Source organism: Copadichromis virginalis, linkage group LG12, assembly GCF_057382275.1.
Source record: "Copadichromis virginalis isolate Kocher_CV1m ecotype Utaka linkage group LG12, C_Virginalis_male_GT1.1, whole genome shotgun sequence".
NCBI classification, from domain to species: domain Eukaryota; kingdom Metazoa; phylum Chordata; class Actinopteri; order Cichliformes; family Cichlidae; genus Copadichromis; species Copadichromis virginalis.
The window spans coordinates 28329353-28356708 of record NC_140629.1 but is presented as its reverse complement, the minus strand read 5'-3'; the positions used below and the strand labels follow the sequence as shown (position 1 = coordinate 28356708).

The window sequence follows — 27356 nt, the reverse complement described above, 5'->3', positions numbered from 1 at the left end:
CTGGTATTTTGGCCCATTCCTCCATGCAGATCTTCTCGAGAGCAGTGATGTTTTGGGGCTGTCGCCGAGCAACACGGACTTTCAACTCCCGCCACAGATTTTCTATGGGGTTGAGGTCTGGAGACTGGCTAGGCCACTCCAGGACTTTCAAATGCTTCTTACGGAGCCACTCCTTTGTTGCCCGGGCGGTGTGTTTTGGATCATTGTCATGTTGGAAGACCCAGCCTCGTTTCATCTTCAAAGTTCTCACTGATGGAAGGAGGTTTTGGCTCAAAATCTCACGATACATGGCCCCATTCATTCTGTCCTTAACACGGATCAGTCGTCCTGTCCCCTTGGCAGAAAAACAGCCCCATAGCATGATGTTTCCACCCCCATGCTTCACAGTAGGTATGGTGTTCTTGGGATGCAACTCAGTATTCTTCTTCCTCCAAACACGACGAGTTGAGTTTATACCAAAAAGTTCTACTTTGGTTTCATCTGACCACATGACATTCTCCCAATCCTCTGCTGTATCATCCATGTGCTCTCTGGCAAACTTCAGACGGGCCTGGACATGCACTGGCTTCAGCAGCGGAACACGTCTGGCACTGCGGGATTTGATTCCCTGCCGTTGTAGTGTGTTACTGATGGTGACCTTTGTTACTTTGGTCCCAGCTCTCTGCAGGTCATTCACCAGGTCCCCCCGTGTGGTTCTGGGATCTTTGCTCACCGTTCTCATGATCATTTTGACCCCACGGGATGAGATCTTGCGTGGAGCCCCAGATCGAGGGAGATTATCAGTGGTCTTGTATGTCTTCCATTTTCTGATGATTGCTCCCACAGTTGATTTTTTCACACCAAGCTGCTTGCCTATTGTAGATTCACTCTTCCCAGTCTGGTGCAGGTCTACAATACTTTTCCTGGTGTCCTTCGAAAGCTCTTTGGTCTTGGCCATGGCGGAGTTTGGAGTCTGACTGTTTGAGGCTGTGGACAGGTGTCTTTTATACAGATGATGAGTTCAAACAGGTGCCATTCATACAGGTAACGAGTGGGGGACAGAAAAGCTTCTTACAGAAGACGTTACAGGTCTGTGAGAGCCAGAGATTTTCCTTGTTTGAGGTGACCAAATACTTATTTTCCACCCTAATTTACGAATAAATTCTTTACAAATCCTACCATGTGAATTCATGGATTTTTTTTTTCACATTCTGTCTCTCACAGTTGAAGTGTACCTCTGGTGCAAATTACTGACCTCTGTCATCATTTTAAGTGGGGGAACTTGCACAATCGGTGGCTGACTAAATACTTTTTTGCCCCACTGTAGCTGTTACTGCATTCTCTGTTAATTATTATAACATCTAAAGCACTTCTGGATGGATGCAAACTGCATTTCGTTGCCCTGTACCTGTGCATGTGCAATGACAATAAAGTTGAATTCTATTCTATTCTATTCTATGTCACGAATCAACAGGCCTCTGCACAAAGTTGTGCAAAAGGACCCCACTCCTCTCGCATCACACTGTAGTGCTGCTTGTGTTTTTAGGTGTTTTGCATCACTTCGACATCACTTTGCATGTCTTTATGGACATTGCACTTTAAAAAAAATATATTTTCCATCATCAGACAGTAGTTTCAGAACAGAGCATTGTCAGGGCTACATAGCTTCAGGGGCTGTTTCCTACTTGTACTCACACCAATGTTAAGTCGACATAGTAACCAGCTGGCAGTGTGCTGAGCAGCAGCTACAAAAGAGCACTATGTGTGGGTTTTTTTGTTGTTGTTGGGGTTTTTTAATGGTATCATATAGAGCAGCGGTGTTAAACATAAGGCTCGGGGGCCAGAATCGGCCCCACTGAACTGCTCTGGAAAAAAGGAGTGCATAGATTTTAGTTTTAACTATATTTTCATAACTTTTACAATTTCTCTATTGATAAAGATTCCTAATTACACCAAAGCAATTAAGCAATTGATAAACAGTTAAATGATAACTTTTCAACATTTACTGTATTAATTTGTGGGGTTTTTTACTGTGGGTTTACAGGACAGTCTGGCCAACTTTACACAGTTATAATTTTTTTTGATGGTCCGGCCCCTTTGATCATAATAGTCAGTACTTTGTTTTAATGCTGTTGTTGCACATGTGGTTAATAAAGCCAGGCCCATTTTTAGACCTAATTCTTGCTAACATGGCTGTTGCTTATGGGGGTATTTTTAAAAATCCTGAGGACACAAGTTCATATATATACGTCTACATCAGTCATTGTACATGTAGGTCAGTTGTGCTAGACATAGGCAGTACCTGTCTGAACATAGGTACCACCAAAAAAACCAAAACTTGCTTCTGTGATGCTGGTTCCTGCAGTGTAAAGATACAAAACATGGTAGTCTTGTTTAAAAAGTTATAGGAACAATAAAAACGTTTTTATGGGTAGAAAGCTGCTATTTTTAGTCCGTTTGTATCCCTTACATGATCATTGTGCATCTTTTTGGGCAGGCTAATGTTTCCTCATCTTCTCAACACTAATGTGTTCCATAAGTTACAAAATGAAGATAATTTTATATTCATAGAGAACTGAAACTAGAGTTTGAGACCATAAACTCATGAGGAAAGTATTTAAAAAGGCCACAAATCGATACTTTATGTTGTGAACTTCTTTTTTTGTTTCTTCGATCCTGCTGGAAGTTAGAAAGATCGCAGTGTTGAATCTCTTCCTCATAGCATCTGTGGCTGTGGTTGTCTTTTATATACGGTTTATGACACTAACAAGACTGCTGTGTTCTTTCCTTTGACTCTGCCGAGGGAGGGGCGGGGGTCACCACGGGTGAGCAGAAAGAAAAAGAGACCTAGACCTCTGCACTTCTTTGAGAGCTTTAAAACATTAACACTCACGCAGTTCGTAAATGCTCTGACTGTTTTCCCACATTACTCACCGGTTCTGTTGGAGATGGGTCCAGATTTAAAAATGAAAGAAAAACAGCAAAGACTGCGCCTTGTGTGTGTGTGTGTGTGTGCACGTGTGCACGTGTGCGTGCGTACACTCTCCAGGGAGTATTACAGGCTGCAGCAGTTTGCAGTAATAGGAAATGCGCTGTGAGCTTGAACTTGCTCCCTCGATGAAGTTGATTCACAGAAATCAGGCCTGTTACGTTGTTGCTCAACCAGTCAGACATCTGCTGAATGTTTTTTCTTCTTCTGTTTTTTTCCCCTCCACAGACACACATGGTTCCTCAAAGATGCTCCTAGTCAGGCTCTCATTCATATTCACACAATAAATTCTTCTCAATGAGTCACTCTCTGCGCGAATGTTCACCAACACACACACCCAGAGTGAGAGTGACTGATAGCATTAGTTGTTGCACATCCGGTGCAGTTTTAACTTGCATTTGTAAATTAGTCTGCAGCTGCAGTCAATCTGCCTGTTGCTTTCTTGATTAACTGCATGCCGTGTTAAATGATAAAAAAAACAACAACAACGTACAAATGTCTCTCTTCTTCTTTTTTGGGGCTGCAGATGCTCAGACTCTAGTGCAAAGCTCAAATATAATCTCTTTAGATCATTTTAAGTAGAAAGAAGCTGACAAAATGATAAAGAGATATTTTATTCTTCCTTTGATGAGCTGATGATATTCGAGCCACCGATTTATCACGCATCCCTGCTTTGGCACGATGCATGAGGTGGCGTAAAAGAGGCTGAGGTTGAGTCAAACAGAAAAACAAACAGAAATGTGGCACATAGATCAGATTTCAGATAGATCAAAGAAGGGGTATCGGAGGGGTCACATGTAGGTACGCACTCCCAGATAATCATCACCTGAATCCTCTGAGCTTTACAGTAAGTTTCACCTCATTGCTTGGCTGCCCAGGCTCAAGCTTTACTGTTGTGGTTCATTATCGAGGTGAGCTCTACAAATCCCCCTGCTCAGTGCTCAGCACCGAGACAGTCAGCGACTCACCGATCCACACTGAAGTATTTAGCAGATATTTCCCTCGGGAGTTGGTAGAGACCAAAAGCAGAGCTAAGACAGAGTGAATATTGAATTCAGCAAGACTTGAAATGAGCCATGATGTTGGCTCTGTGGCTGCCAGATGTGTTGGTAGCAACTGACCTATAAGGTGATGTTTAAAACTTGTGTTCACTGCCCCCAAGTGGCCAAAGAAAAGCAGGATTATTCAGTGCACAGTTTTGTCACTTATTTCTAAATTAATAATCCATTTTTTAAACTTTGATTAATATTAGCTTTCAAACTCAGCTTCCAATTTGTTATCAGACAACATGATTATTTTCATACGAATCTTGTAAAAAAAAAATCATTTTTTTGCATTGTTGTTTTTCTCTTAGACTGTATATTTATGTCATCTTTCTGGCTTTATCTCAATCTTTCTACAGGGGAAATTATTAGAAAGCCTGAAACTTGTAACGCTGATGTAAATTTCTGTGAACATACTCGACTGAAATACAGCTGCGGCAGCAATTTGGTGCGAGCTCCCTTTAATCGGTTCCTCTTGCACTGACTCAGGTTCTCTAAATGAGTCACATCCTTGACCTGTCTGCGTCATTGTGCTTTTTAGTGATAATATTAGACACTGTGGTTGAAACTCATAGCATTAAGGGTTGTGAGGGAGAAAGGTAACTATTCTTTTGATGATTGCGCTCCTGTGTTGTTTTATGCGTGTGCAAAAGATTAACATATGCATTCCTCGGGCTCATGCACTGTCACATGCGCTCAAACTCATGCGGTGCACAAAGCAGTGGAATTTGTCCTCCCTGCACTTTCTTTTGCCCTCCGTTCCTCCCTCTTACCCACCCACCCGATGCCGTGTCTTTTACTGTCTTGTCTGTTTCCTTTCGCTGCTTCTGCTCTCTCACGGTGCTGATTTAGTTAGCTTCCATTATTGTGCAAGTCTGTTTAATTACACAGTTTCACTTCGCGGGCAATTTGATGCTCTTCGTCTGGCTGGTGATGTGCTTTTCACAGGAACTGAACAGATCATGTGAAGAAATGCTTCACAGCATGGACTACACCGGAGTTCACTTAGTTGTGACGCATTTATTAAGGCACTTGCAGCACTAACTGCTGCACTTCGGAGATCCACTTCGTCTTGCAGTTCGACAGCATGGCTGACAAAGAAAACAAGCAGATACAAATCACCATTTCTGGTCAAAACGTTAAGACAAAAAGCTGAATTTAATGCACAGATGCAGACAGTCATGCAGTCTGGAAACCCACAGGCTAACTTCTCGCATTGGCTATGAACACAGATTAATTTGATAAAGATAAATTGATGTCAGTGCTTTTGAGATTACATTTCTGCGTGTGCACTATTTACCTTCATGCAACCAATGCTCCCTTAAATATGTTTGCTTAGTATTTAAATGCACTGGCATTTATATAGCAGTATTTACCACTCAAAGCACCTGCAAGCCACATTTAGCCATTCAGTGCTTTCTTTTGTACACTTCACACACCTTATCTAGTTCTCATACCTGAAAAATTTGGAATCATCAGTAAAGCCAACATGTATGTCTTCTGAGCCGAAGGCCGAAGGAGAACATGCAAACTCCACACAGAAATATAACTTGGATCGTTGCAGAAATCTTGTCCCTTACATGAGACAGATTCAACAATTTAGGATTTGCGTTTTGAAACGTTTGTCAAACACAGCTGGGTGTGACAGATGTTAGCTTGGACTGAGGGGAGTTTGCGGGCCACACTTTTTAATAATTGTCAGATAAATCGATAAGGTAAAGAGTCACGAGTTGTCACTATAGCTTGTGATTACGTTCACTCTTAAATTTTGCTCTTTATCTCCAATTTTGGATTATTGTGAAAATAATCAGAAGTTCAATCCAGAACTTTGCTTTTCTCATATTCTGTTCTGTATGACCAAGTTTGCACTCGCACACATGCAGTAACAGAAACTAGTGATGAGAGCCGTGTTCTTCTTCATGACGCCTGACTACTAAATGTCAAGGTTTGACAGGATTTGACATTTCCAGTTGTCAAACATGAAAATACTGTATGCAGCTGACACGCTGTAGTTTTTAAACTTTTCATAGTAGCTGCTGATGTTCTTGTCTACATGTGTTTCTCTCAGTTGTCACTCAGCCTTCGTTTCAGCAGTGACTTCTGTCCCAGACATGCCGCGGGCACTTTACACATGGCTGACTGAGTCATTCGTCCATGCATGTGTGTTTGTTTATGCCGTTGGCTCTGTTACCACTCGTTTGGATGTAGGGGTTCGGAGGCTCTTCAGAGCTGTTTTAGTGGATTTTTTGTGTGTGTATCTGTTCAGCATTCTTTAAAAATAAATTTTTTCCCCCAAAAATGTGTCTTCGTGGATTGTTTTAAAAAATAAAAACTAAAGCGAGGTCCAGTGCAAACTGCTCCAGGTAAAGTATGTCACAAGTCAGCAACAGCTGTGTGGAGTCATATGAAAGCAGCCTGGGATGGAGTATTTTTGCTTTCAAGATCCTTTCGCATCATCATCCTTTTGTCCAGCTGGCTTCAGGTTCACCTGACTGGGAGGGGATTTTGAGAAGTTTAAAATATGTGTATTTTTTATTAATAATAATAATAATAATACATTTTATTTGAGGGCGCCTTTCAGAAACCCAAGGTCACCTTACAAAAAACACAATTAATAAAAGGAACAGTAGTCATAAAATACATAAAATAAGTTACAATTTTAGTATATTGAAGCCTGGATCCTTTCTGGTTTTGTTGGTGGTTAATAAACTCGCAGTGTCATAAGTTCATGCTGAGGGCCTCGGGTCAAACAGCCACCAGAAAGCCCCTCATATCTCATTTAGGTTTCTTCAAACACAGCCAGCCTTCAAGCCCCGCTGCGGGAGCTTGCGTCACGCTCGTTTGTGTCCCGTGGTATTTTTAGCCTAATTGGTCAACATTAAAATAAATCTACAGAGGTGATCGCACAAGTGCAAACTGCCTCTAATCAAAATAGAAAAAGGCCCCAGTGCACAAACGAGTCCTTACTTGGCAGCCTTCTTAAATGTTACCCATGACAGCCAGATTGAGCTGAGTAGTACACAGTGTTGCATGACATCCTTTTTTGGGGGGCAATTTCCTGTTTGGAACAGTCTCTACTTCTCAGAAAAGGAAAACCAAATGAGTAACAAATCTACACAGACCATGAAAGTTTGACCACTGCACGCTTTAAGCTAAGTTAAAGAAGACGTTTGCGTGGAAAAAATGTTTCCATTTTGTTTAAAAGACGATGGGCTGATTGTGTTTTTCTTATAATACTTGAGTGTTGAAATGTGATGTATGTCACCGACACATCATCTGCTATGCAAAAACAATGGAGGTAAAAGGATTTTCTTTGAAAAACCAGGCTTCCTCGTACACTACCTGCAGCAACCCTGACCTGTTTCTTTCAAAGAATTTGGCACATGCTCATATCTGATGACTCATTTTGCACTTTTGATACTTGCACAAGCCCATTTAAAAATGTGTTAAAGATTATCAGGCCAGCTTATGAGGAAGGTTGACGGCGTGCATACAATTGTGAAACCCTTTTTTTTTCTCCGTTTCTTTCCCTTTTATGTGTTCATCAGAGGAATTACTCTCATGTATCAGACGCTAATTATGTACTCACTGTGTGTTTCAGGCCTCCAGTCCCAAGCTGACGACTCACTGCTCAGATATCCAAGAGGTCCGGCGTTGCAACCGGCTGGAGATGCCTGACAACTTTAACACGTTTGTTCTAAAGGTTTGTACACGATTACAGCTAAATGGAAAAATGATGCTTCCTAAGAGAAGCTGTAGTTTGGGACTCTGACCGCTGAGTTGTTTATATCCACGTTGCTTAGATCTTCACCGTTCAGCCAGAACAGGATAAACACTGTCATTTCAAAACTCACAAAGTGGACTGACAAAGTAGACGTTGCTGGTTTGAAGTGAAACGATATTCCACCATAAAGTCTCTTTTTTTTACCCACCAGCTGCTCAGCTCTCCATCAAACATAAACCCACTCAAACAGACAGCGGTGTTGCTGCACTCCAGCCGTTTTTTTTTATTTTATCTGCAGCGATATTTGAATGGCATTTTGTTTGTTTATCGAGCACATTCGTGCACAGCAGAGGATTACAGCCTTTGTTCACAGCGAAGAAGCAAACTACAAAGTTTTCACAGCCACAGGAGCGAGTATTTGATAGCGGTTTTGCACATCAGTGGTGAAAAGTGTTAACTTTCACTGTTGTCTTCTTTTTTAGTAAATTTAACAAAAAGCTCTCATGCCTTTGTTTTTTATTTCAAAAGTTCTGCTTCACCCAGAGGCTCTTGATATTGATAGTATCTCTCCTTACCAAGGAAATGCTTTCCTGTAGCAGGTGCAGGCAGCTTTTCTTTGTTTTTAATTGGAGCACAGTAAGCACACCTTCCCTCGAGCTATTTGCCTTTTTAACGGTAAACCTTTTGAAATTTAACAGAACATTTTGTTATGAGGGTTTTTTTTCTTCTTTGTACTTATTAAATTGCGGTGGTTACATTAGTATGCAGTGTTTTATTGCCCTGTGCATTCCTTCCTGTTACACTATTAATTCTGTTGTAGTGAAAATAAACGAAAAAGCTCTAAGTAAGTGCAGAGGTTCAGGGCATTTTATGCATTTGCATCATGTCCATTTTGTGTAGCCTGTTTTTTTTTAAGCATCTTTATCTCTGCAGGTTAATCGAGGTAGCCTGATATTTGAGACGGACAACGAGCAGCAGGTCAGCTCCTGGACCACAGAGCTAAAAGAGTGCATCAGCAGCAGGTGAGAGATGTGTAAACACAAAACAAGGACAGATGTTTGTGTGATCTGCCTTACACGTGTCTCATTTCTTTACCCGTTCTTTGTTTTTATGAGTGTAAATTGACTGAAGATCGAATCAAAAACTAAATATCACACAAGAGACTCAAAGTATATTCAGTCAAGCTCTGTAACGTCACAGAGGAGTAGCGACAGGTCTGCAACCCCCTGGTAACCTAGAGAAAACTTTGTTTATGGTTTAAAGTGTAGAAGATTACATTTATCAATCACATTAGTTATATAGTGCAGAACGAGCATTTTTATTCTCAGCTTGCTGTGGGTACTTCCTTGCTGTACTTTCACTTCTGAGTGGAAAGTGGAGACACACTGACATGCCAGCTTTGGCCAATCTCAGCTTTGTTGACTGATATCAGTACATTGGTAGTGTTAGGTAGCATTTTTAAAATGATATTTTTAAAAAGTCAAAAAATCTTACCTGCCAAATTGTTATTTTAAACACGAGCGTCAGCCCAGAAATTCACATCGCGAGAGGAAATATTTAACACTTGGCTGTTTTTAGTGTTTGTGGGTGTGTTGGATGTTTACTTGTCCTGAGGTATGTGTTTGCAAAAGGAAGTGAGAATAAATGTTGATGTATGTGCATATGTAGACAAACAGGTGTGTGTGTGTGCGGCCTCGAGCGTATTTATCTTTTCTTGAACTGCACAGTTTGTATTCGCTCTGGTTTGTCCGTACAGCTTTGTGCTGGTTTCAACTTTACTGCATTTGAAGTATTCCTCCTAACTGATCAGTCAACAGCACCATTAGTCAACTTAGTGCTCGCTGCACACCTTTGAGAGGTAACGTATGATGTTTAGAGGGAACGTGTAGCAGTAAATGTAGCTTTTCAAAGGTTAAAGTAGGAGACGGCTTTAAGAGCCCTGAAGGCCCTGTTATTAAGATCTTTCATGTGGTGCTTCATTTCCTATCAATTCTCTACTTTGCACGGAAAGAATGAAGAAATCTCTTTGAATTTTAAAGAAATGGGAAAAGTAAGAAGAGTAGAAGTCATGCAAGAAGACAGAATTATCAGTCATCTTCTAAAAGGAGATGCAGACCGCACTGTTGAAGCTACTTCTGTTAAGCAGTAATCAGTGCAAACTGTACTCACAGGAATACCCAATCCTGGAATAAAACTTAGTGGTACACAGGTTTTCTGTTTCTTGTTATAAAGACAATCTCTGTCTATTTGTGTGTGTCAGTGTGCGTTTCTCTGAAAGGAAGTGTGGGGGAGGTCTGAGAATCTCGGGGCATTTCTCGTTTCTGCAGATATCTGGAAGTGCACACACTCTAAAAACAAACAAACAATGAACTTAGAAAAAGAACTGCCGTTAAATTTGAATAAATGTCTTAAAGTAAGTACATGTTAGATTCTTCAAGGCTTTGTTTAGAGCCGCAGCTGGCCTGCATGTTGCATTAATTGAATGGAAGCAGCCCACAAATGCGTTGGAGCTGGAAGATGTTCAGATGAAAGAAGGGCTGTTCAGAAACAATCATATGATTCTGGATCAACTTTTGCTGCAGTGTTGCGTTAAAAATAAAATAAAGGACGTACAGAAATAACAGTCCAGTGTTGTAAAATCAAGTGTGTAATACTTTGCATCTGATAATCCTTTGAATGCATTATCTGGACCTTTGAAAACAGCTTGTTTTTGTCTAAATTCTCACTAATATCATCTAAAAGCTGGTTTAGTTTTTGTAACTTCACCAAGCAACACTTGGATCATCGTGACTCTGCAGTGCTGTTCAGACACGCCTCAAATGTAAATATTAATTTTTACAATTACACTTGAGCTTTACTTTCACGGTCCAGATACCAAATCTAACAAAGCATTGTTTCTTATGTGAAGCAGAGTCATTCTTAATCCTTTTAACAGCATCCATACTTTTCCTATCAGTACAACTCACAATGTCTACTGTGGAAAAGGCTTGTTGTCCAAAAGTCCGTGGTTTTATTTGTGCGATTCATCATGCAGAGACTACAGAGGACCTCAAAAGGCACACAACACTTGGTGAGACATCAGGGAAGCAGTGTGAGGGAAATAAACTCGCATTTTTCTTCAGATGTGGTAGGTGTAGCGTGCTTTAAGTGTGCTGAGGGCTAAATTTTATTCCTTGAAGATTTGCTGACTGTGTGAAATGATGTCCATACTCAGGGAAAAAATGATTGTCACAAAGATAGAAGAACAAGAATGGACACACACACATACACAGTGAGAAGTAAAGTCTTCCTGTTATTCATTGCTCTGCAAACTCAAGTCAGCATTTAAGCAGGATTTTACTCCAACTTCCTTCTTTAACCTTCCCGTTCTCATCTGTCGGGAAGCGGCACACACAAGCGGCCCAGATATACCACTTGTGTGTGCGTGTATGAGAGAGAGAGCAAGCAGTGAAACAGAAGAAATGTAAGTTCAGATCTCAACTGGACTCACTTCCCGTCTGTGGCTTTGTTTGCCTTCAGCCTGCAGACTCACCTCACCAGCACATCCTTGTGAGGACCCTCAGTAGTGTAATGCATTTCCTAGCCTGCTGGTAAGCAGATAGAAGTCTGTAGGCAATGTTTGGCCTTCTGTCAAAAATATTAGGCCCCACTTTTTCATTATTTTATTTTGTAAAAAGCTCAACTTTCAGTTTTTATACTGTGCGTCTAACTGTTTGCATAATGTCCCAGAAATTCAACAGTAGTTGCAAATGTAGAAGTTGGTTGCCTGATATTGTGCAACTCTTTAACCAGTTTGTGTAGTACACTATGTCTTGACGTGTACTCAAATACATCTGCTGATTCGGAGTGTTAAACATTAAAGCTGCAGACAGCTTACAGTTTTTAGATTATGTCATCTTGGCTGTTGAGCTGTGATATGCAAACTGCATTGAAGTCGTTCTGGGGGTCCATTCTAACAACATGGAGCCACGCCAGTGACATTTTTGATATGTTGTAGATTAGTTTGAAGCTGACACAGTGTCTAAGCTCACAACTCAGTGTTACGTTCAAGTCCACAGCTGCAAAGTCCTGAAGGGCTTTCAATGTAGCGCTTCACTTTATAAAAGCCCCACCAGTGAAATGGGGAGACCGCAGCTTACATATTGAGGTTTGATGACGATGCAGGTCAAGTGAATAAGGTCGCAGTCACACACTCCTAGAGATCGATCTATGAACATCTGCCAACCACTGCTTGTTAGGGAAAAATGAGTATTTCCCAACCAGTTGCGAGTTGCTGTTGCAGGTTCACCTTCAAATTAAGAGCTGCACCTTTTGGTGGCTCCAGTGCTGATTGCACAACTTTTACTTTGAAGGAGAACCTTCTCATTTTTGTTATGCATTGCACTTTTTCAAGTTCTACTACAGCTGACTTAGTACTTAGTGAATTTTTGCGGGCAAACATGAAAAGCTACAGACAGCCACGGCAATCCGCCAGCAGCCAAAGCAGACACTAGAGCCAGATACCTCCAGGAAACACTGCCAACCAGTCGGGGAATACACATTTTTCCATAGCAATATGTGATTATATCGCATCCATTATGACAAACAGCTGTTTGGTTACAAGAGAAATCTCAAAAAACAAATGACAATTTGCAAAACAATTTGCATCTCAGTCACAAATATAGAGTAATATTATAGAAGTATAGTATTAAATTAGCTATTTTTAATAGCTAGCAAGTAAAGGCTAAGACTCTTCTTTTGGGTCGAAAATTGGTCGACGCATCGGGCAGTGGACGACCCGAGGGCTTTTCTCCACTGTCGTCATTAAGGGTTGCCGATCATCATCTTCGCCCTGATTCAGTCGATACTGAGATTCACTTGCTGTTTCCGTAGCAATTGGAGTTTTTACAGGGTGGGGTTGCTAGCCCCATGCCCAACCCTCCTCCTTTCTCATCCGGGCTTGGGACCGGCAATGGCAGAGACTATTGGCCCAGCTTCTATATGAATTTGACTCGTACCGTATGGACATCTTGGGCATCTCAGAAATGCGATGGGCAGGAAGTGGGAAGATGGTTAGTGATGGAAAGATGGTGCTCTACTCTGGCCATGCCCAAGACCATGCACGTGGCGTGGGCTTCATCCTCTCGCGACGTGCAACAACATCATTGCTGGCCTGGAAGCCCATTTCAGACCGCCTAACCTTAGCTCGTTTCCAAGCTAGGCATGTGAAAGTCACAATTCTTCAAGTATATGCTCCAACAGAAGAGGCTGACGATACTGACAAGGATGGGTTCTATGCGATACTCCAGGATGCCATTGACAACTCCCCGCGTCATGATTTGCTGATCGTGGGCGGAGATTTCAACGCGCAAATAAGCAGTAACCAGGATGGCCTGGAATCGACTATCGGCCCGTTTGGAATCGCAGCAATGACAAATGAAAACGGTAGGCGGCTGATCTCGTTCTGTGCGGCAAACCTGCTGACCATCAAGAACACCTTCTTCGGCCACAAGCGGATACACAAGGCGACGTGGAAGGCCCCCGGTGGCAGATATACAAGCGAGATCGACTACATCTGCATATCATCCCGCTGGGCATCCACCATTAGCGATGTTAGAGTGTGGCGTGGAGCCGACATTGACTCGGATCACTGCCTGCTAATTGCCAAATGTAAACTTCACCTGAAGCGCCTCCAACCACGACTGCAGCGGCCAAGTCCTTTTAACATTCAATGCCTAAAAGATGCAAATACGGCAGCAGAATTTCAACTCGAATTGAGAAACCGCTTCCAGCTCCTTGCTGCGGAAGGAAATAACAACAAAAATCCAGATACACCCTGGGATGAGCTAAAAGAGGCTGTGGTCGGTGCAGCAGAATCGAAGATTGGTCGCCGACGGGGCGGCTTTAAGGAGCGCTGGATCTCCGACCGTTCATGGGAACTTATAGATCAACGTCGCTTGGCAAAGTCAGTTCGGGACCAGGTGGCCTTTGACCCACATGCTTCTGCAGACCAGCGTGAGAGGGCCATGGCCACCTACCAAGACCTTGCCCGACAGGTCAAACGCAGCTGCCGGCGTGACAGGCGTGAATGGATCGAAGCTAAAGGCATCGAAGCCCAAGAAGCAGCCGATCGGAACGACACCCGAACCTTATATCGCATTGTACGAGATCTAACTGGGGCTCGTGGTGGCCGCGGTGTTCCAATCCGAGACAAAAATGGACGTGTCCTCCTTACTGCAGCTGAACAAGAACAACGATGGGTCGAACACTTCCGCGATACTCTGAACCAACCTGAGCCACCCCAACGGTTCGAGGCCGAAGACCTGGCACCTTCCATGGATCTTCTTCCTGTCGATATCGGACAAATCAGCATCACTGAAGTCAAGACAGCGATCCGACTCCTCAAGAGTGGAAAGGCCGCAGGCCTGGACGAAATCCTCGCCGAAATGCTGGAGAATGGTGGACCCCATCTTGAAGCCGCCCTTACAAGACTCCTAAACGCCTGCTGGTCAACATCACATGTACCCGATGATTGGACAAAAGGCACCATTATCAAACTTCCAAAAAAAGGTGATTTGGGTGACTGTAACAACTGGCGGGGCATCACGTTGCTGTCGGTACCCGGGAAAGTGTTTTGCCTCGCTCTTTTGAATCGGCTACGACACGCTGTGAACGAACGATTGCGAGAAGAGCAGGCTGGGTTTCGGAGTGGCCGGTCATGCGTCGAGCAAATCTTCACCCTCCGCATGATCATTGAACAAACATTGGAATACCAAAAGAAGATTTCTATTAATTTCATTGACTTCGAGAAGGCTTTTGACAGCGTCCACCGGCCGACTCTATGGGCTATCCTACGCCACTATGAAGTCCCTCAGCAGTTTGTAGATGCCTTTCGTTGTCTCTACTCCAACTCCCGTTGCTGCGTCCGGACGGATGACGGCTGCACAGCCTTCTTCAAGATCAATACTGGCGTCCGACAAGGATGCGTGCTATCCCCTTTCCTCTTCCTGTTGGTAATTGACTTCATCATGCGACGATCAGTTGACCAAGCTGACATCGGTGTGCCCTGGCACGAAGCGCGTAATCTCACTGACTTGGACTTCGCAGATGACATCGCCCTGCTGGGCTCGACTCAGGAAGACCTCCAAAAGTTGACCGCGGCCCTGCAGAGGGAGGCAACGAAAGTTGGATTAAGAATCAGCGCCAAAAAAACCAAGGTACTCCGAGTTGGCTATGCACGTGCCCGCATTCCTGTCATGATCAACCAACAACGCGCTGAAGAGGTGGAGAATTTTACATATCTTGGCAGCATCATCTCGAATGACGGGGTCTCTGATCGGGATGTCGACGCCAGAGTAGGGAAGGCAGTTGGTGTCCTGCGACGTCTCCAACCTATTTGGAACTCGACCTCCCTGAATGTAAGGGTCAAGATCAGACTACTGAACTCTATAGTCTTCCCTACTGCACTTTACGCTAGTGAAACCTGGCGCTCAACAAGTGCAATTATTCAACACCTGAACGTGCTTCAACAACGTGGCTTGCGGCGAATCCTGAGAATTTCCTACCGGGACCGAATAACAAATGAGGAGGTCCTACAAAGAGCAGGCACCCGCCCATTAGCCGATGTTGTTGCAGAAAGGCGCTTTCGCTTTGCGGGACATATTTTACGCCTACCCCCTCATCGCCCAGCTAAGATTGCCATGACATGGCGTCCACGCACTGGCAAGCGAAAGCAAGGCCGACCAAAGACCACATGGCGTCGAACATTTATGGACGATCTGAGAACTGTCGACATTGCCTGGGACGAAGCTGAAGCAGTCGCTGCTGACCGACATCGATGGAGATCACTAGCTGCCCGATGCGCCGCTCGGCGTAGGAGGAACTAAGTCTAAAGGCTAAGACTACCAAAGAGGGTTCAAATAATCCCTTTTGTGACAAGTAAATAAATCAAAGACCAGACTAAATTCTCACAAAGACATCTATGCAGTAACAATGAAGCGTCTTAGCAGCTTTTCATCACCGTGGTTATGTACACCCAGGGCTGAATCCGTGCTATTGGAACTGTGGTCCAACCTAAATGTGACTAAGGCGTGGTGAAATAATCCCAAGCAAAGTCTACAGACAGAATAACATTCGTGTGTGTATAATCTGAGTCTGCTCTTGTCTTTCAGGTCAGTCAGCGTGGATCTGGAGCCCCTCCCTTCCCCGCCTGACACTTCTGCCCCAGCCAATCACAGAGGGAGCTCAGAGCCAGAAAGTCAGAGTCAGCGTGAGTACTGGGATGAGGGGACGTTACCTCGGCGACACATCCTCTGATAATCAGAGTGTTGCTGTGTATTTCAGTTCAAAACTGTTATTTTTTTATTTCTGAGGTTTTGTTTTATCCTGTTCGTTCACACGTGGGTACCCAGAGATAAAGTAACTACACGAGAGGAAGTGCAAACATTTAGTTTATTTCTGTTTTGCTCTCCTTTAGCTCTGCTTTTAGTCTCTACAACAACATACTCCTGTTCGTCTGCTATAAGCGCTCCTCTGTCTTTAACTGGGTGGTCACTGGGTTTCTGGTGTGTTTTTAGAGCTTATTTGCTCTCTTCAGCAGCTCAAAGATAAAAACAGACAAGCAGGTTGGCTGAACACAGAACCAGTGTTTCACAGTGAACACGGAACCATTACAGTTTACACAGTATTGATTATTTCAGCCAGTTTTGCACATTCGGACAGAAACAAACACATTCGCCGTCTTTGATCATCCCTACAGCTCCTGTCACCTTCACCCTGCCAGAGCAGGTAATCCAGAAGACAGATCACTTCCTGTTCTCCTACCCCTGGTTCCACGGACCCATCTCTCGCGTCAAGGCGGCCCACCTGGTTCAGTGCTCCGGGCCAGAGGGACACGGGGTGTTTCTGGTCCGACAGAGTGAGACACGCAGGGGCGACTACGTCCTCACCTTCAACTACCAGGGAAAAGCAAAGGTACGGATCAGTATGTGGGTACAGTTGTGGTTGCAGTTGAGGATTGTCTTTTGAAACCCAAGTTGTTTTGTTTTTTTCCATCTGGAAACGTGAAAATTGTGCAGACACAGGAAGCATTACACAAGCATAGATAAACAAGTGTGCACACTGAGCACTGTGGTTAGGAAAAGAATTCACTTCAGCCAACGTGAAACGTCTGTTTCCTCATCTTTTTTCCCTCTTTCCTCTCTGCAGCACCTGCGCCTCTCTTTGACAGAATGGGGTCAGTGCAGGGTGCAGCACCTGCGCTTCCCATCTGTTATGGACATGCTCAGTCATTTCAGACTCTTCCCTATCCCACTGGAGTGTGGAGCCGCCGGTGCTGTCACTCTGTCCCGCTTCGTAGTGGCGGGTTCCACCCCGCCTTCACAGGGTGAGACTCGTGGATTTGGACCTCATTCAAATAATAATGTGTACCAACGGTGTTATCGCTGAATTAGTAGTGTGATGCACACACGTTTAAAGGCAGTACACCCGTACTTATACAAATTAAAGGAGCAGCTTCTCCAGTAGTTTGTGGTTGTGCTCCACTGCAGTTTGTAGTACCTCCGCGAATCAGTGCACATCTGAAATTCAGACTGAATAAAGAGGTTTTTAGTTTTTATATAATCAACTTCTACAGCTCATGTTTGCTGATTTATTTCCTCTTGTGTCCCTCAGGTCAGCTCTCAGGCGCTTTCCTCGTCCCGTTCTCCCTCCATCGCTGGAGCTCTGAGCCCAGCTTGGCTCACTGCAGCCTGGCTCGCAGCTCCAGCCAGCCCCCTTCCTCCTGCTCCACCAACACCACGGCCAGCACCAGCTTTTCCACTTCCAGCTCCTTTTCCCAGTCTGGAATCCATTCTTTTACCCGCACCGGCATGGTCCCCGAGCCCACGCTGTCAGCCCCGCCTCCACTCCGTCGGAGCGAGTCGGTAGGAAGGAGGAACCTGCTACGCCACCCCAGCACCCACGCTCCCATCATCCCTCAGCGGGACTCAGACTATGAGCTGGAACCTGACCGCGGTCGCAAGCGGGCAATAGACAACCAGTACATGTTGCTCTGACCCCGCTGAGTCAAACACCTGCAACACCTCTGAACGACAGCAGACACCTGTGAAGCTGACACACTCAGACACACACAAACACACTTGTGTTTGCTTGTCGCTCCCCTCCCACAGGTATATAACCTGATTGCAGCAGACTCATGAACTTGAGTGAAGAAGTCTTTGTCTGATGAATGCATACCACTGTGTATGTGGAAACACACACAAACACTCACTTTGTGCGTGTGTGTGTTTACCAGTGTCAGACCCTCACATCCTCCACCCAGACTGTCCACAGTGAATGTATTTTCGGAGCTTTATAACAGTGCTGATTATTAATGTTGAGGTTCTCTGTGAGAGTGGGAGAGTCAAATGACTATTGACCTAAAGCCCAGGCAGAAAATAGTTTTCTATATTTCTATTCTGGTCATTTTTATAGAGGTGCACTTGTTTTCATTTCTTTGGCACTTAACCAGAACTGATGGGAAGGCACTCCCTGCAAAATTGGTTAATTTAAAATATTTAAAAGACATTTACTCTCCACACAAAGTTTCCAGTGTGGAGCAAACTCTCACCTTTCTTTCTTTTTTTGTACACAGACAAAGAGCGCTCATTTTAGAGCATTATTACATTAGATATTCTCCCACTTGTGCTTTATTATGTATTGAAGTATATCTTCAGTGCACTTTGAAAGCAATGTGTATTTTTTCTATGCACAGATACTTTTGTAGAAAAATAATAATGATTTTTATTTTTTTTTACAGTCAAAAAGGGGAAACTTTTGTTACATTTTGCTAAAAATGGATTGAGCACCGCTTCCACTCCTTCAAACTTACAGAGAAGAACGGATTCAGAATCAGATTTTCATCACCGCTCTTTAATTTTTACCCTAAATCTAAGTTTGAGTTGTGCATCTGGATGTGACCGTTTATGCGAGAATAAAGCAAGTGTGTGGTGTTATGTTGAATTTTGATCACCTAAGGCAGTTATACTCAACTTATGGGTAGGTCAGGGTCACTTTGAGTGTCAGCTGGAATATCTGCCCTTTCAGATTTACTAAATAAAAAGGACAGACGAGGTTCCGGCTCTTTAATTGTACCCAAAGCAGCTGCAGCTACAATCCAGCTGCTGAATGCCTTAAAAGATATTATTTACTTGTAATATAGTCAAGTATTTTAAAAATAAACTATTTTACAAGAGAGTAAATTATTACTTATAATTATAATTACTTATATAACAACAAAGCACCACAGAAATCATTTCTGCCACAAAATCAGAGAAGCTGGAGTGATAAAGTAACAAGAGAATTTTAATATGTCGCCATCCTGCAGCCGTGAACGGTGGGTTTAGATGGTCTGTGGATATTATTACAAGCACTTTTTAAGAGTTTGAAGTTTCAACTGAATGAACGACAGAAAATTGTACTTCTGCTCTGGTTTATATGCTATAAGATGTGACGTGTAAACGTTTTCCTCCATTGTCACAGGTTTACAGGTCGCAGGCATTTAAGAGCTCATAAAACAACCTTTAACAGCAATAACTGAGTGATTGTTTGCTGGATCAGTTTCTCTCACAGTTGAGGAGCAGTTTTTATCCCACTCTTCTTTTGTGGCCATTCATTGTGCACACCTCCCATATGGAAAAGATATATATAAATCTTATAAAGGTTGTATCTGTCTTGTGTGAAACTTGTATGAAAAGCATACAAGAGTGAAAACAGATATAAGATCCCTTGAAAAATTATATAATGATAATGATATAATGATACTTACTAAAACAATATATGAAAGAAATAAGAAAGTGGCCACTTTCATGAGTAAATCATATACGTTTTTACTATCTCTTTTCCATATGGGCTCTGTTCAGGACCCACTGCAGTATTTCAGGCTGCTGTGGTTGGGATCGTCGACCTGTTGCACGATCCAGTTTCAGTCAAGCTTTAGCCTTCACACAGTGGCCTTACATTTGGCTCTAGAATACTTTGGTATAGAAAGGAGTTCCCGGTCGACTCAGTCGATGCTTGAACGTTGGCGTGACAGCTTTGTGCAGGCGTGCTGTGTTTGGCTTTCATCAAATGTGGCACTGACTGTGGCATCTTTTGATCCACAAGTCTTGTGGTTTGCTCAGATGCTCCTTTGCAAACCTAATCTGTGTGCTGACATGTTCCCTTTAGAGAGAAGAGGTTGTCTCCTTCCAAACAATTCATACTTGTTCTGTCATGGACTTTAACATTAAGAAATGTTAAAGGTGCTATGGAGGTGCTCACACTTGCAGACGATCAGTTAAGTGTGTTTAATTTGCTTCTTACTTTCTTAATTACTATGGAAACAATAAGGGTCTTCTTAGTTTTTCTGCATAGAGTAATGTGTGATTTAAGCGGTCTCTTTATGTTTTTTCAGCAATACCTTCACTGCATTTTACTGATTTTGTGGCATGAAACGATTTACCAAAATAAGACTTGGCACTCCAATGTGAATTTTGCACTTGTATGTCAAAAAAAACAAAGACATAAACTTGAATGGCTTCACTTCAAAGAGCACAACAGGGGGGGAACTTTATGTGCAGACCAAAACAAAGTAGTTATTGAGTCAAAGTCGGGCATTTAACACAAGTCTGATTGATTTATCCTTCACGTTGTCTGGAGTCTCAACCTTTTTCCAATCAGTTTTGCATCGGGCTGTTAATCCAGCATTAAACCCTTAATGCTCCGGAAAAACTGAGGTGGCTCAGTTAATATTAACATGTGCTTTCCTGATTTGGGGGAGGAGCGTCATGTTCTTATCTGTATTTTTTACACTCACAGCATTAATTTTTTTTTTTTTCGTATTTTCTGTGTGACTTCACCACAGCAGCTAAAAACCAAGGAATGGCTGTGAAGTTAATGTCTTTTTTTTTACACTATATGTTATTTGTAATAGAATTTGTATGTTTATATCATAGAAGAAGTTTGGTTTCAATCAGCAAAGCTTTGAAAGTGTCACGAGATGTTAGACACCAGTGATCGGACGCTGTTCCTCTGTCCTCCAGCTTCATGTTTTTGTGCACTTAAACTGGATTTAATCGATAACATAAGGTGCCTTGTGAGTTTGTCATCATAGCTTTTGTAAGGTTTATCCCACCAGTTGAAAGTGCACTGACTATGCCAGGTGTCAACTCAGGTGTAAATTTTATTGCTGTGAGCGGACTTAAAAAAAAAATCTCATTCCACCACATTGAGTTTCTTCAAAGGGCATCTAAACAGCTGATTTTTACCCCAGACTTTATGGTGTTCTCGTTTTTCACACGCCAAACATGAAATGTCATGTTTCCTGTAATTTTTACTTTATTTTTATTTTAATAATTGAAGCTTCAGTGCCACTAGCAGCAGGATTTCTTGGGGAATGGTGTTGTAGGACTTGTCTGTCTTCTAACCTTGCTTTAACACTAACTTTAGCAGATGATTTTAGGTTTACTTGCAGTAAATCTGTGCTTAATATATGGTTTAGATATGATTCTGTTTGTCTCGCTGTCCTCTTAATTATTGCAGTTTGCTGGAGAGGTTTCTTTCCTGTTTTTTTAAATAAGAGAAAAAGAAAAATGCAACTTGACTCCCTCCTTGTCACGATCAGAGCGAGATCGTCGTCATTACTCCTCTAATAACAAGTCAGCTTTGTCTACCAAAGGAATATTTGTTACAATGGTTGTGTAGTTCTCTTTAATGTAATCATCATGATAAAGACTGACATCTTTCAAGGGGAACAAAAACAAGAATGTTTTTGGCAAAAGTACGGTTGGTCTTCCTAACTTTTATGTTGCTCAAAGTCAAAACAAATCACCTTCTCCATCAACACCTCTGTTTCTCTTCTGCTAAACGAAAGCAACGGTAACAGTAACTATTTTTAAAAATATACCAGTCCCCTCTCTTTGCTGATTTCCCTTTAAGGGAGAATGACTGTGCCTTTTGCCAGAAAGCTGCTGTTGCTTTTCCCCTTTTTAATTGTTGTTGTTGTTTTTCCTCTCCAGAGCTCAGGGTGTGATTGTGTAGTGCAATATCTGAGAGATGCCCCGTGCTTCACACCTTCATGTTTGTAGCTAGGGAGCGATCAGAAGCTTGGATGGATGGCTTTCGGTGTTTTCACCTGGTCATAGATTGAAGTAAAAAATAGCCAATGACTGCCCAAGATCCTGGGAAAACATGCTATGTTAGAAAAAATAAACAGGGCTACCGCATATTTCTGTTGCTTCATGGCTGATATTTGCAGGAATCGAGATAATGCAAGAGAAAATCCCCATGTACCTCAGGGGTCTTTTAATCTTTAACATCTACTCCAGAAATGCCCCCACTCACCCCCCCAAATCCATGTTTTATTTTTTTAATGTCCAGTAGATGAATGTCATGTGTTCTCAATACTGTTCATCCCGTTTTGTTTTGTTTTTTTAACTCAGCACTGTAAACATTCCAGTTTAACCCATCATCCCTTCTACAGTCAACGAAAACCACCTTTGAAAATCTGTCATTGTGTTTGCATCCCTTTCAGCATCTAAATTATATTAAATATATATCAACTGTATATTTGACCCATTTTTTAAAATAAACCCAACCAAAAAAAAAAAAAAAATGGTGTGGTTAGTTTGTGTATCTGATGTTTGTCTTTGTTCATCACAAAGAACAAAGTTGGCAAATGCGACATGGTGGCATTTCTGTTTTACAGCTGTAAGATACAGAGATTACAGTGACTACACTTACCTGACACTTTGTTGGGTACATCTGTTCACATGGCAACAAATCAGAATCAGAAAGGGGTTTATTGCCAAATGTTGAGCAGGTTTACAACATTAGGAAATTGCTGCGGTGCTTCAGTGCAAACATAGTGTCATAAATAGCACTTAAATAGACATGAAAAAATAAAAGTAGGGATAAGAATTAAGAGTGCTACGTAGAAAGATATATACATGAGTGCAGGTGGTGATCAGTGCCAAACATGGAATGATGCAGTGACACAGCGTAGGGTCATGTGTTAGTGGTGGGAACAGTCATACGGTTATTGTTCATGTGTCCAACAGCAGAGGGGAAGAAACTGTTCTTATGGCGAGAGGTTCTGGTGCGAATGGACCGGAGCCTCCTGCCTGAGGGGAGCAGGTCAAACAGACTGTGTCCAGGGTGAGAAGGGTCAGCTGAGATCCGAGCTGCACGCCGCAGTGTCCTGGAGGTGTACAGGTCCTGCAGAGATGGGAGTCTGCAGCCAACCACCTTCTCAGCAGAGCGCACAACACGCTGCAGTCTCTGTTTGTCCCTGCTAGTGGCTCCAGCGTACCACACGGTGATGGAGGAGGTGAGGATGGACTCGATGATTGCAGTGTAGAACTGCATCATCGTCCGTGTTGGCAGGTTGAATTTCTTCAGCTGCCTCAGGAAGTACATCCTCTGCTGGGCTTTCTTGATGACGGAGGTGATGGTGGGCTCCACTTCAGGTCCTGGGTGATGGTGGTACCCAGGAAGCGGAATGAGTCCACAGAGGTGATGGGGGTGTCAGTCAGGATGATGGGGGGGGAGTGGGGCTGTGTGCTTCCTGAAGTCCACAATAATCTCCACTGTCTTCTGGGCATTCAGCACCAGGTTGTTGTGGCTGCACCAGGACACCAGACGTTCAACCTCCCTCCTGTAGGCAGACTCATCCCCGTCAGAGATGAGCCCAATAACGGTGGTGTCATCTGCAAACTTGATTAGCTTGACAGACTGGTGGGTGGAGGTGCAGCAGTTGGTGTACAGGGAGAAGAGCAGAGGAGAAAGAACACAGCCCTGAGGGGAGCCGGTGCTGATGGTCCGGGAGTCCGAGACATTCTTCCCCAGCCTCACATGCTGCTTCCTGTCCATCAGGAAGTCAGTGATCCACCGGCAGATGGGATCAGGCACATTCATCTGGGAAAGCTTGTCTCGGAGATGGTCTGGAAGGATGGTGTTGAAGGCAGAGCTGAAGTCCACAAACAGGATCCTGGCGTAGGTTCCTGGGGAGTCCAGATGCTGCAGGATGAAGTGTAGGGCCATGTTGATGGCGTCATCTACAGACCTGTTGGCTCTATATGCAAACTGCAGGGGGTCCAGGAGGGGGGCCGTGAGGGTCCTGAGATGGGAGAGAACTAGGCGCTCAAATGACTTCATGACCACAGATGTCAGAGCCACGGGTCTGTAGTCATTTAGTCCAGTGATCCTAGGTTTCTTGGGGACAGGGATTATGGTGGAGGACTTGAAGCAGGCAGGCACATGACATGCCTGCAGTGAGGAGTTGAAGATGCCAGAAAACACTGGGGCCAGCTCGTTTGCACAGTGTCTGAGGGTGGCAGGAGACACACCGTCTGGGCCGGGAGCTTTCCGAGCATTCAGGTTCTTAAACTGCTTCCTCACATCTGCTTCATGAATATGAAGAGTTGTGGTGGGAGGAGGTGGTGTGAAATCCTCTTTTGTGTGGGGTGAGGAGGGGGGTGTTGTAGGTGAACAGTTTGAAGGTGGTGATGGCTCTATGGAGGGGGGAGAGGTGGGGGAATTAGTGTCCAAAGTGCCTCTATTGTTGGGGCCGTTGGAGGTGTGAAGGCTGCCTGATGGCTCGTCAAAACGGCAGTAGAAGTCGTTAAGGGTGTTGGCTAAGAGCAAGTCATCAGTGGAGTGGGGGGTTTTAGGCTTGTAGTTTGTAATATTCCTAAAACCTTTCCACACAGAGGCCGAGTCGTTCTCTGAGATCTGCTGCTGCATCTTCTCAGAGTGCTGATGTTTGGCAATGTCCACTTCTTTAGTGAACCTGTACTTGGCCTCTCTGTAGCAGTCCCTGTCTCCGCTTCTGAACGCCTTACTCTTTTCCAGCCACAGCTTTTTGAGTTTAGGAGTAAACCAGGGTTTGTCATTGTTATAACTCACCCTGGTGCGTGATGGCACAATGCTGTCCTCACAGAAGTGGATATAGGAGGTGACAGTGTCCGTAAACTCGTCCAAGCTGTTAGAAGCAGCCTTCATTGTGTCCCAGTCTGTAGACTCCAAACACGTGCGAAGCTCCTCCACAGCCTCGTTGCTCCACAGTTTTTTAGTCCTCAAGACAGGTTTGGAGAGCTTCAGCCTCTGTCTGTACGCGGGGATTAGGTGGATCATGACGAGGTCAGAAAGTCCGAGTGAAGCGCGGGGCACCGCGCGATAGGCCCCGCTGATCGTGCTGTAACAGTGGTCTAATGTCCTCTCCTCTCTGGTCGGGCATTTAATATACTGCTTGTATTTGGGAAGCTCATGGCTCAGATTGGCTTTGTTAAAGTCCCCAAGAGCAATGATGAGAGAGTCCGGGAATGTCCGCTCCATGTGCAGTATCTGCTCCGCGAGTGCGCACTGAGCTGCCTGCGCATCTGCGTCTGGCGGGATGTAAACAGCGGCCAGGATGAATGAAGCAAACTCCCGCGGAGAATAACAACCAAGTGCATTTAGACATGGTCAAGATGACCTGTTCAAACGCCAAATGAAAATCAAAAGAAAGGTGATTCTTAGTGCAGCAGATAACTTAAGATTACAAGGAAATGGTTCACAGAGATGGATGCCCAAAGTTGGTACATACATTCTTTTATAATCACTTTCTTGATAAAACTCAAGATGGTAGTCATTTTCATGATGGTTATTGACAAAGGCAAAAAAGTATATTTTGTTAGATAAGTAGATTGAGTTTTCTGTGATCTACTTTAGCCCAGTAATTTATAAAACACTTTTTGGTAGCTCCGACCTTGCACTGTAAACTCCACCCCCTGAGATTTTTTCAGTGTTTTTGGACACATGCAAACCCACATGGATACATTATGGGTTATTCACAATAAACAGGATTAAAAAATTATTATTATTTTTTTTTTACATTAAACAAAGAAAAACCCAATATTATAAAAAAGCAGTTTAACACTTGCACTTATGTATTTTCCTTGCTCAAAATCAAATCCAGTCATTTTATTGCTAAGATTGCACTCAAAGAGTGAAATGGACAACTTTTTCCATTTACTATTCAATGCACAGTACAGTGGAAAACTCTTGAGTCATCACTCATTTGATTCACTTATTTACTTGAATAGATGAAAAATAGTAATGAAAATGCAGTTCGACACCCATTTTCAAAGCAAATACAAATGAGGGGTGGCTCAGGACTTTTGCACAGTACTGTACCCTACTACTGGAATGCCATGTAAAGACCTGAAGCTTTGTAAATCTAACGTCCACTTGCCATGCTGTGTTATCAGCGTTCTTGAGACTGAATAAATACAATTAGCGTTCAGAGATACAGTGGCTTGCAAAAGTATTCGGCCCCCTTGAACTTTTCCACATGTTGTCACATTACAGCCACAAACATGAATCAATCTTATTGGAATTCCACATGAAAGGCCAATACAAAGTGGTGTACACGTGAGAAGTGGAACAAAAATCATATATGATTCCAAACATTTTTTACACATAAATAACTGAAAAATTGGGGGGGAAATTGGGGTCTGCGTAATTATTCAGCCCCCTGAGTCAATACTTTGTAGAGACACCTTTTGCTGCAATTACAGCTGCCAGTCTTTTAGGGTATGTCTCTACCAGCTTTGCACATCTAGAGACTGAAATTCTTGCCCATTCTTCTTTGCAAAACAGCTCCAGCTCAGTCAGATTAGATGGACAGCGTTTGTGAACAGCAGTTTTCAGATCTTGCCACAGATTCTTGATTGGATTTCGATCTGGACTTTGACGGGGCCATTCTAACACATGGATATGTTTTGTTTTAAACTACTCCCTTGTTGCCCTGGCTTTATGTTTAGGGTCGTTGTCCTGCTGGAAGGTGAACCTCCGCCCCAGTCTCAAGTCTTTTGCAGACTCCAAGAGGTTTTCTTCCAAGATTGCCCTGTATTTGGCTCCATCCATCTTCCCATCAACTCTGACCAGCTTCCCTGTCCCTGCTGAAGAGAAGCACCCCCAGAGCCTGATGCTGCCACCACCATATTTGACAGTGGGGATGGTGTGTTCAGAGTGATGTGCAGTGTTAGTTTTTTGCCACACATAGCGTTTTGCATTTTGGCCAAAAAGTTCCCTTTTGGTCTCATCTGACCAGAGCACCTTCTTCCACATGTTTGCTGTGTCCCCCACATGGCTTGTGGCAAACTGCAAACAGGACTTCTTATGGTTTTCTGTTAACAATGGCTTTCTTCTTGCCACTCTTCCATAAAGGCCAACTTTGTGCAGTGCATGACTAACAGCTGTCCTATGAACAGATTTTCCCACCTGAGCTGTAGATCTCTGCAGCTCGTGCAAAGTCACCATGGGCCTCTTGGCTGCATTTCTGATCAGCGCCCTCCTTGTTCGGCCTGTGAGTTTAGGTGGACGGCCTTGTCTCGGTAGGTTTACAGTTGTGCCATACTCCTTCCATTTCTGAATGATCGCTTGAACAGTGCTCCGTGGGATTTTCAAGGCGTGGGAAATCTTTTTGTAGCCTAAGCCTGCTTTAAATTTCTCAACTTTATCCCTGACCTGTCTGGTGTGTTCTTTGGACTTCATGGTGTTGTTTCTCCCAATATTCTCTTAAGACAAACTCTGAGGCCATCACAGAGCAGCTGTATTTATACTGACATTAGATTACACACAG

At 43.4% G+C, this 27356-nt stretch overlaps 1 protein-coding gene across 2 annotated transcripts in view; it reads left to right on the top strand.

The window, feature by feature from the left end:
* The window catches only part of sh2b3 (SH2B adaptor protein 3), a 73519-nt gene extending 51189 nt beyond the window's left edge, over nucleotides 1-22330 (top strand). For both annotated transcript variants that reach the window (XM_085475816.1, XM_085475817.1), the window contains exons 3-8: nucleotides 7613-7714; nucleotides 8669-8757; nucleotides 15886-15983; nucleotides 16473-16687; nucleotides 16922-17099; nucleotides 17387-22330. In XM_085475816.1, coding sequence (XP_085331942.1) covers nucleotides 7613-7714; nucleotides 8669-8757; nucleotides 15886-15983; nucleotides 16473-16687; nucleotides 16922-17099; nucleotides 17387-17769 — 1065 coding nt within the window. In that variant the 3' untranslated portion in view covers nucleotides 17770-22330. The remainder of the gene's footprint in view (nucleotides 1-7612; nucleotides 7715-8668; nucleotides 8758-15885; nucleotides 15984-16472; nucleotides 16688-16921; nucleotides 17100-17386) is intronic.
* The last annotated feature ends 5026 nt before the right edge of the window (nucleotides 22331-27356 follow it).